Genomic DNA, 10,413 nt, shown 5'->3' with positions numbered 1-10,413 from the left:
TTGTTGCCGGCGAGAGCTTCGATGGCCAGCTGCTAGTCCATGGCAACGGCGGTGGCGGTGGTTGTCGGCGGCGATTTCGACAGGAGAGAGGGGGAAGTGGAGTGGGCGGTGCGAGCGGCGAGTGGGCGAGTGAGCAGAGGGTGTGGTGGGTGGACACGTAATAAAGTCGTAGAATCCGAAACGGCTGGTTTTACTCAGCGCACGCTCACCACGCTGCCGGCTGAAACGCACGCTGAACAGACGACGTGGCTAACAACATATAATAAGTTTGGCCGATGCTAGTCAAACAAATCACTAGCACTAGCCCATTGGTATTGAACGCATGGTTACAACCAACTGGTCCTGGGTTCGAGCCCTAGGCCAGACATTTTTTGTGCAGATTTTTTTCCTAAAATGAATTTGGCAGTAACTTCTGAACTATAGAAATGGCAATGTAAAACAAATAAAACAAATTAAAACAATTAAAACATGCACCTAAACTGTACAAATGGCAAAGTAAAACAAAAAAAAACAAATCAGTAGCACTTAGCCCATTGGTATTGGGCACAAATAAGTACCATACATTCAACATTGTCCACAAGTTCACATGTCTGAATTTAAGCAGGCTAGTAGCACAACACACATTTAGTAGCAGAACACAAACTTAGTACCATACACTCAAACTAAGTAGCAGAACACAAACTTAGATACAGAGTTTCAATAGTTTCCACTAGCATTGAAATAGGATGCAAACTTGCTAGGAGGTTTCCTCTTCCTCTTGCCTGCCAATATCCCTGGTTCTCCAGTGGATGTTCTTGGTGCATTGAATGTTCTTGTTGATGGTGATCCTCTTGGAGCTCTTGTTGATGCTGATCCTGTTGCAGGTGCTGGTGAAGACCTGGCTGCTCCTGCTGAAACTGTTGATGTTGAACCTCTCTTTTTTGCTATTGTTTTTCTGTTCCTCATTGCTTTAGGAGGTGGAGCAGATGATGCTAGCATCTGTGAAGCTTGGTGTTGAGGTGGTGGTTGTGGAGGTGGATGTGTAGCACTAGAGGAACCCCTAAAAATTTCTCTATTCTCCTGCATGACAAAATTACTAGCTAGGTTCACACAGTACTGATTTTCCTTACTAGTCACTTGCCAAATGTCAGGACCTGCCTTATATGCATCACAAAATTTGGCACACTTCTTATTCTCCTCTAGTTTCTCTGAATAGTTGGGTGTGATCATCCACCTGCTGTTCTCTGTTTTTTCCCTAGTCTTCTGCCTTTTGATCATCTGCTTAGTCCTAATTCCTTCAAACATAGTCCTAATTGGTTTGGCCCTAACATCAAGGATCATTTTGTTGAAAACCTCACTAAGGTTGTTCACAACAAGATCAGTTTTGCAATTGTAATCCATTGCAGACCTACACCAAGTCTCCTTTGGAATTTTTTTAAGCCACTTCCAGGCATCCTCACACTCTGCTTTAAGCTCTGCCATTGCTAATTCATGGCCATGTTTGGTGAATGAGTAGCTAGCCTAATCTACTAACTTCTTTAGTTGTGCTCCTCTGAAACTAGCTGACTGAAAATTTGCATATATGTGCCTGAGGCAGTATCTCTGAGGGGAATCAGGGAACACCTCATTTATAGCCTTAAGAAGACCTTATTGTAAATTAATAACCATGGTCATGAACAAAAAGAAATAAAGCTACTAATAACAATATATATCTGAACTACTGGCTAAGATAGGGTGCATACCTTTTGCCTGTCAGAAATAATGGTGTAGGTTCCAAATTTGCTACCACTTCCAATGCAACATCTTAGCTGGGTTAGGAACCATGTCCAACTCTCTGAATCTTCCTTATCAACCACACCAAAGGCTATGGGGTAGATGTTGTTGTTGCCATCTCTTCCTGTGGCTGCAAGAATTTGCTGTCCAGTGGTTAGCTTGATGAAGAAACCATCAAGCCCTGCATCCATACCCAAATTAGCTACCATAAATTTACAACAAGATATTTTGAACAAAATGCAGTTATAGATTTACCTATAAAGGGCCTGCAACCATTAAGAAATCCTTGCTTTGGTGCATGCAAGCAGTAGAACATGTACTTAAATCTAGGAGTTGGGTCAGGGTTTTCTGGGTCCTCAAATGTTGTAACTACACACCTGCTACCAGGGTTTGTGTCAAGAACTGCCTGTAGGTAGTCCCTCAGTCTATAGTACTGCTCCTTCTGGTCACCTTGTATAACCTTAATAGCCTTCCTCCTTGCCCTATAGGCCACAGTCTTTGATACATCAACTGAAAACTTGACTTTGCTGTTTTTAATAAGTGAATCCACAGGTGCTCTAGGATCTGCTCTAAGAGAAGGCTCAACTGCTTTGGAAAGCCACTTAGTAGTAACCTTTATGTTCTCTGCTGATGCTGGACAAGTGTGCTCCATGTTACACTCTTAATGCAAAATGTTCTTTCATGAGCTATCCCGGAGGCACACATGTAAAATTCACATCCATGCTCTCTCTATGAACACTAAACAATAATTCTTGTTGGAGTGTTCCTGTGGTAGTGAAAAGACCTCAAAGTCCTTATATGAAAAATCTCTTAATGCTTCTCTGAACTGGTAAACAGTATCAAAACACAAGCTCTTGCACAAGAGTAAATGTGAATTGGGAATTGAGGGGTCAAAATATAGCCTTTCCTTCATCTTTTTCTTACTACTCTTTATCTTTGGCTTCTTCATGAGGTATGGTAGTTCAACTTCATCTTCTTCTTCCTCATCACTTATGCCTGCAGCACCAGCAAAACAAAACTCATCTGCTTTAGGAAACCAATCTTCAAAACGTTTTTTCTCTACCTCATTGTGACATCTGCTAGTTGGACCAGGATTCTTCACATGTTTCACAATAGCAGTAGTTTGCAATGCTGTATCCTCTTCAGAGGCACACTCTATTTCCATTTGTTGAACAGCTTCAGCACTCCCATCTGAATGAACTGAATCCTCAGAACAAAATTCAGACACTTCAGTGTCTCCTTCAAAGTGGTTCAAATCTGCCTCTCTTTGAATCCTGCTCCTCTCAAGCTGAGCCTTTCTATCATCTATCTGATTCTGAAGCTCAGATTGCTCCACAACCTTTTTCACACAGCAGATCTCTTGAGTGCTCATGTAATTCTCATTAGCCTGTGTACTAATTCCAGGTTCAGCATTTCTCACAACCTTTATGTTCACTAGCTTGACATGATGAAAAAACTCCAACATTTCATGAACACTAGCTTCATTACCTAAATACTTTACTCTTTCAGATCCAATTTCCTCCTCCTTCACATAGTACATGTAATCACTGTCCCCATACCCTTCACTAGCAATGAGTGATTGTAGAGTAAACAAAGAAATATCTGACTCAAATATACCCCTTTTCACAGGGTTTCTTCCTTCTAAATGAAACCATATCTCCCACTTCTGGTCAGCCAAACTGCACAAATAAGTGCTCATGAATTGAATTGAAATTGATTGAGCTACAAGTGCAATACAGTTTACTACACATGTCCAACTAACAGAAACAAACACATCTTACTAATTTGCTAGATTGAAGCAGCTAACCAAAGGCCCAACAGATGATACTTGCATACCTGCAACTCATTGGCGATGACTGGGAGAGCGGTGCCTCCGGCTGCTGCGAGCCGGCCTGCGTCGAGAAACTGGTGCTCCCCAACCAATTATCGACTGAGCCGCTGGCCATCGGTGGAGGCGTGGGCGAGGCAGCAACGTCCAAACTTGTGTCAACGCCGCCAGCGTCGCCGCCGCCAGCGCCGCCGCCCTCCGGAATCAACGACGACATGGCGGCCGCCACCTAGTTCAGAGATAGGGAGAGGAGGGAGAGAGTGAAGCGAGAGGGGAACAGATCAGATCTTGACCCGCACCCGACCGACAGCCGCCGTTCCGACAGCGGACGGGCCGATAACGGCCGTCAACGCGCGGCGGCCGTCCGTTAGCCAGCATGGCAACTGATTCGCGGGCCCAACCGGTCAGATTCGGGGTTAGCGCGGGCGAAGCGACCGCTTTCGCGACTTGATAGTTTTTTGCCACGGTTTAGGACAAATTTGGTAGTTTTTCGTCACGTTTCCGTCAATTGTGATAGTTTTTGGTTAAATACTCGAAACAGCAAGATATATCGACTATCTTCGTGTGTACGCTATCTAGGTTGCATCGTACCTACAACCTCGAAGCTCTCTAGCTAGAAATGCAGAGCTGTTGCTTTCATGCCACTCTGCTCGCGTTTGAATGGTCTGTTTTCCAGGGCCTCATCGCCTTGGACATCGCCTGCTCTCCGTATTCGTCCCGCCGGTGCTCTGGTTTCATGCTTCTCTTTTGCATGCCCTGGATCATCTTGTCGATGCGATTTTTTGTTTAGGCCTAAGGTCAATGGTACAAATGAAAACAGTAACAAAATTCTAACTTCATGCCACTGGCTAGGGAAAAAGTCAAGAAGGGGAAGATTGGAATTGGAAGATGTACTAAGGAATTTGTGGCAATTTGCGAGGAACATAGGGGAGGCGACACATGAGCCAAGTTTCGAGTGATCGAAACGAACTGCCTTCTGACCTCAATGCGAGTCCTTATTGATCATTTTGTGCGACAAATAGGTGCTATAACACGCGGTGGCCCGGCACGAATAGCGTTGTAATGAAGCTGCTTCACCTGTGCCCATCTGCACATACAGCAGCTGCGAGAAAAAGTTAAAAACCAGCAACTTCTAATTCACAAAAAAAAACCGTATTACAGATTTTAAAAATATTCATGAAATAAAAAAATTAATATTTTCTTATAAAGATGCCCTCATTTAAAAATTAATGGGATTTGAAAAATGTTCTTGAATTTTCAAAAAATGTTAAAAATTATTTTTTAAATGAATTTGAGAGTTATTCATGATTTTTAAGAAACTGCTCATGATCATTTTTTAAAAAAATTCATGAAAAATATGCAATAATAATAATAAAACACAAATGAAATGGGCTCTAAATCCCGCTTTGAGTGAAGAATAAGATATCCGCCCTCTAGCACCACTTGAGCTTTGTTTGGTTACCTAATGCTAGATTGGATCCTAGGGCGCAACTGAAACCGTTAAAGTTAAGAAAAAAAAACTATAGGCCCTGGGCCGCGACATGTGTGCCTAGCTTTCGAAATCCCTATTTGCTGAGAGAAACTAACTAATGGGTAGACCTTGAGGGGCTCCCATAAAGGTAACTCTTTTTGTCTGAGAGCACGTCAAGTGGTGCACCTAGCCGTCGCCACGTGTCGCAGGCTGAGCGCTTCCTCTGAATTTCATGTTTTTCATGTACATTTTTATGGGATTTAGATGAATTTTTGAAGTTATTTTGGCTTTTTTGCTTTTTGCCTGGTTTCCCTTGTTTAGGAGGATTAGGTTTTTTATATGTATTATTGGTGGGAAGGAGTGCTTTCCCATGAGAAGCACAACATAGTGTGTGCTTCAACGAGAAGCACAACTATGTTTCCTGAAAAAAAAACACACATGTGCCTCCGCGAGAAGTATAACTTGTAGAAACATAGTTGTGCATCACGAAAAGCAAAATTTTGCTTCCATGAGAAGCACAACCATGCTTCCCTGAAAAAGGAAAAGCACAACATGTGCTTTTGCGAGAAGCCCCAAAAAAGAAAAAAAACATGGTTGTGGTTCCGAGAAAAATTTAATAGCACAACCGTGCTTTTGTTTTTCACCTTTTTTTGGTTCCATTTTTTTATTTTCGGTGTTTTCCAGTTTCCAGTTTTTTCATTTTTGGGTTTCTTTGTGAAAAATCACGTTGAAACCTATAAACATGAGATACAGTTTCAAAGATATCAAAAAAAGAAGTCCAACGGTGAAAAGGGTTCGTGATTTGGATGCACAGTTCATGAGATAAAACCTTTTGAAGAAACGAATCTAAAAAAAATCTCCCACTTCCAACAAGTGGCACACATGCAGGTACGTTACCCGTCAGGACGAGAGAAAGTTGAAGTGACCATTGCAAGTCGTACCCTTTAATTAGTGATCTGGCGATTTGCCGCTCTCGGCGGCAAAACACCGTGGCATCGCACAAGCGAGCGAGCAACAAATGGGCCGGCCCAATTAGCTAGGATCCGTTTTTTCGTTTTATTTTTATGCTGTTTTTCATTTTCATTTTTTATTCCTAAATGTTTAATTTTTCGAAAAGTGTTTGTAAATTTTAAAAATTGTTCTCGTTTTCTAAAAATGTTCGTGTTTAAAATAATAATTGCATTTTCGATAACATATTCGTGCTTTAAAAATGTTCACAATTTCAAAATTTCTTTGTATTTTTAAAATAAAATTTGGAAATCAGAAAAAAATCGCAATTTCATCTTTTTTGAGTTTTTTATGAATTTTTTGGAATTTCATAAATTGTTCATGTATTTGAAAAAAATCGCGTTTCCTAAAATAGATTCCAATTTTTTTGAACATGTCAACGAGGGGGGGGGGGGATCCCACCTTGAGTATCGATCTTTATTCAAAGAAAATGAACCGGTTTATGAGGGAAACCAGATCGAAAACCATGATTTGGTTTATGAGGAAGACCAGATCAAAAATCTTGATCCAGTTTATAAGAAAACCGGACCCAAATACCAGACAACTCAACAGGCAAAGAACAGAAAAACAGAAAACAACCCAAACATAGATACAACACAACGCAAAGGCCAACTACCTAAAGAAATAGGAGGTTGGGAGGAGCATCTACAAGGCAGGACTAGCAAGACAACAAGGGACAAAATAGATTCCGAATTCAGAAAATGTTGATTGGTTTCCAAAAATTTGTACACATATTTGTTTTTCCTAAAAATGCTCGCTACATTATTTAGCCGCTAGGTACGTTACTCTAATGGGCCGGGGGTCCAGCGGGGCTGTCCCGTTGCGGCTTGCCGCTGTTGGACGCAGCGAGCGTCACACATGACGTCCCCCTAACTTTCGCGACTGTGATTGGTAAAAAATCAAAACTTAGCTGAGCAAACAAGGTGTAAACCTGCGCAGGCAATTCATGGCGACGGCATTCCTCACGCCCGTCGCACTCTTCTTCCTCCTATAAATACACGATGGCAATACACCGCTCAAATGCGCACCCACTCCGCTAACTATTACCTGCATACGCATATCCGCCGGTGGTCAGTAGCTTCCAGTCAAAAGGATGAGCGGGACCAAGTCGTCGTGGCCGGAACTGGTGGGCATCCTGGCGACGCTGGCGGCCACGCAGATCGCGCGCGACAGGCCCGACGTCGCCGTCGAGGTGCTGCCGCCGGGCGCCCCACTGACACCGGACTACAACGCCGAGCGCGTCCGCGTCTTCATCGACAACAACGGCATCGTCTCCCAGACCCCGGTCATCGGCTAGGTTCCGGCCGGGCCGTTAATGGAGCGTACGAAACCAGCATGCATGTACGCTCGGCCGTCGTTCCTGCAGTGCAGTAGTACTGCTGCGACTGTATACGCTATATAATGGAATAATAAACATTACCCTATCCGTGACATGAGTATGTTATCCATGCCACTTTTTATTATCAATGTCATTTGGCAACCATATGTTATACCTCCACCATAAACATTTTCTGATATTGGAAGAAATTTTCACGCCATCCGCCGAAACGAAAGCGTTGTGCAGCTGTGCGTAGGTCTCACCGAGATTTATTCATTTGATTGTAGTTTCTGGACAAACTCTCGATCTGAAGCATTAGATCAAAATTGAAAAGGGGCCAGATTACATCTTCTTTCTCTAACATTTTTCTTCATGAAAAACAGACTGCCACGTTCTTCTTCCTCCTGCCGCCAGCTGCCACCGGCCGCGCTATTTTCGAAACATCCAATACAGGCAAACAAATGCACGTCCATCATTTTTGACAAACATAGCGTAGTGCACTCAAATACAAATTGTTCCTACATAATTATACATAATTCAGACATAGGTCAAACATAAATATAGTTCATAGTGCATAATTGATAAATTAAAATAAAGTTAGTTGATTACTAGTGTGGACTCACGTATGCTCCACAAGATCATCCAGAAGTTACATATGCACCGTTGATCTTACAGTTGCCAATGCATCTCCAGAAAGTTGGCAATATTCTCCGCCTCTTGTTCTGAGAAGCGGACCTGAACACCGGGCTTCTTAAAATCATGTGTGCGGGCTTCCTCTTCACCCTCATCCTCAATAATCATATTGTGCAATATTACACAACATGTCATGAGCTGCCAAAGTGTCTCCGCTTCCCACACGGATAGTACCCCAACAAGCTTGGAGCACTCCAAATGCCCTCTCCACATCCTTCCTAGATGCCTCTTGCATTGTTGCAAATCCGGTTTGTTTGTTGCCTTGGGGATTAGATATGGTCTTCAAAAACACCGTCCATTGAGGATCGATACCGTCAGCAAGGTAGTACCCCATGGTGTAGTTGTGTCCATAGATGGTACACTTGCACAGTGGAGCTTCCCCATCACAAAGCTCTTGAACAAAGGAGATAGTTGAAGCACATTGATGCCATTGCGTGAACCTGGCATGCCAAAGAAAGCATGCCAAATCCACAAATCCTGCGATGCCACTACTTCAAGTATGGTGGTGGCTTCTTTGACGTGATCTTAGTATTGCCCGCTCAAACCTTTTGGGCAGTTCTTCCATCGCTAGTGCATGCAATCAACTGAATCTAGCATGCCTTCCACTACCCGCAAAATTTTTTTTCTTCTCATTCGGTACCGATGATGGAAGAAACTTTTAGGGAATGTTGGGACCACTGTGAAGTAGTTAGTGTACAGAAGTTGTGCATCGGCAATTCTATCACGGGGAATAACTCTCCGGCCCTTCATGAAACCCTTGAAGTTCAGAACCTGCTCCTATGCTTTCTCCAAATCCTGTTGGATGCTCATCATCATCATCATCGTCGTCGCCGTCGTCATCATCATCATCATCATCATCATCATTTCAGCATACCCTCATCCTCTGAATCAGATGACGCGATGATCTCGTTGAATATGAATTCGTCAAGGTTTGAATTTCCATAGCCATCATTCCATGACGAATCCATTGGTGAACTACAAGTAATGACCGAAAGAATAAAAAACCAGCTCGGATATTCATCGAATACGTATAGCACGAGGTGTATATATGGGGGAGTTGGACGTACCACGGCGGCGTCGGTGGAGGTGACCTTGATTGGATGCGACCTGGTTGGCGGCGGTGTGATTCGGGCATCCGGTGGTGAATCCCTGGGTTGGGGATGACGGCGGAAGTCCGGTGGCTAGTGGGTGGACGAGGCCGAACAGAGAAGAGGAGAGGGCTGGTCGGGCAAGTAGGGGTGACGGGTATGGGTGATTTGGCGTGGCCCTAGCGGTCAGTCCGACAAGGGGGGCGCATGCGGGCATCTCCATATCCGCTCCACATATGGGTCGGGTATGGGGAGTGCCGGTCAGTTTGCGCGTTTGGGCCGAATGTGGGGAGCCCGGTTGGGTGACATTTTTCCGTCCGAACACTGATTGAACAGCCCGCCCGGGAGTTTGGGGCAGATATAGGGAGCCTATTGTAGATGCTCTTACTTACCTTCTTTGTATTCACGGGTTCGACTTTCGCTTCCACACCTCAATTTTTTGGAGGGATCGAATTCGCATCGTGTGCAAACGACTAAGGCATGCTGAACACTTGAACAGGGACGCGCCTCAATTTTTTGAGGGGATCGAACTCGCCTTGTGGGCGGACGACTAACGCATCCTGACCACTCGAGAAGAGACGTGTTTGTGTACAAGCATTGTTAAAAGTTATCTATTCTGATCCTAAATAAATTTGAACTTAAAATTGGTTTAAAATTTTTGATCAAAAAACCGAAAATTACCGAATGTTTTTCGTAAACTGCTATTCCGGCCCCTACCAAAGAAAAACGGGATCGAGAAAAAAAAAACTTGTTCCACGCGCATCCGTTTTCCTTCTCGCCAGAAATCGACTGACCCAAATTCCATTTTAAGGCACTGACGTGCAGCTAAACTAATTTGGCAAATGTACTAATGAGAGATGGATTAAGAACACATTGCTAGTAAGTGTTGTTTTCAGCTCATTGTGATACACATATGTTCCTGGTGACAGTGGAACCGGCTGTAGGGGTTGTACGGGGAAAAACCTATCATCCTCTCTCTTACATAATAAACAAAGTATTCACAAATAAAACGTAATAAATGACATCATAATATTCTTGCATACAATTACAATTTGTATCTTATGCAGCTACAAGAACTTTGCTTGCTATTGATGATGTCTACTTGTCCGGCACTTCTTTTGATTTTCTCGATAGGAAATTGTAGAAACATGTCATCCTCTCTCTACCATAATAAATAAAATCATAATATTCATGTATGCAAGTACAATTTGGCGGCTTCTACGGATACAAGATCTTTGCTTGCCGCCGATGAGCT

The 10,413-nt window shown here is 43.3% G+C and overlaps 1 protein-coding gene across 1 annotated transcript; it reads right to left on the bottom strand.

Annotated features, from left to right (window-relative positions):
* Window positions 1-1,500: 1,500 nt before the first annotated feature.
* On the bottom strand, window positions 1,501-2,404 carry LOC141026832 (uncharacterized). The gene is made up of 3 exons (XM_073503690.1): window positions 2,008-2,404; window positions 1,722-1,933; window positions 1,501-1,614 (listed from the first exon to the last, which is right to left on the bottom strand). The coding sequence occupies exons 1-3, from the start codon at window positions 2,402-2,404 to the stop codon at window positions 1,501-1,503; spliced, it is 723 nt and encodes a 240-aa protein (XP_073359791.1).
* Between the last annotated feature and the right edge of the window lie 8,009 nt (window positions 2,405-10,413).

The sequence above is a fragment of the Aegilops tauschii genome, chromosome 7 (genome assembly GCF_002575655.3).
Source record: "Aegilops tauschii subsp. strangulata cultivar AL8/78 chromosome 7, Aet v6.0, whole genome shotgun sequence".
NCBI classification, from domain to species: domain Eukaryota; kingdom Viridiplantae; phylum Streptophyta; class Magnoliopsida; order Poales; family Poaceae; genus Aegilops; species Aegilops tauschii.
The sequence above is the reverse complement of the archived record's forward strand: the minus strand, read 5'-3'. Positions and strand labels throughout refer to the sequence as shown.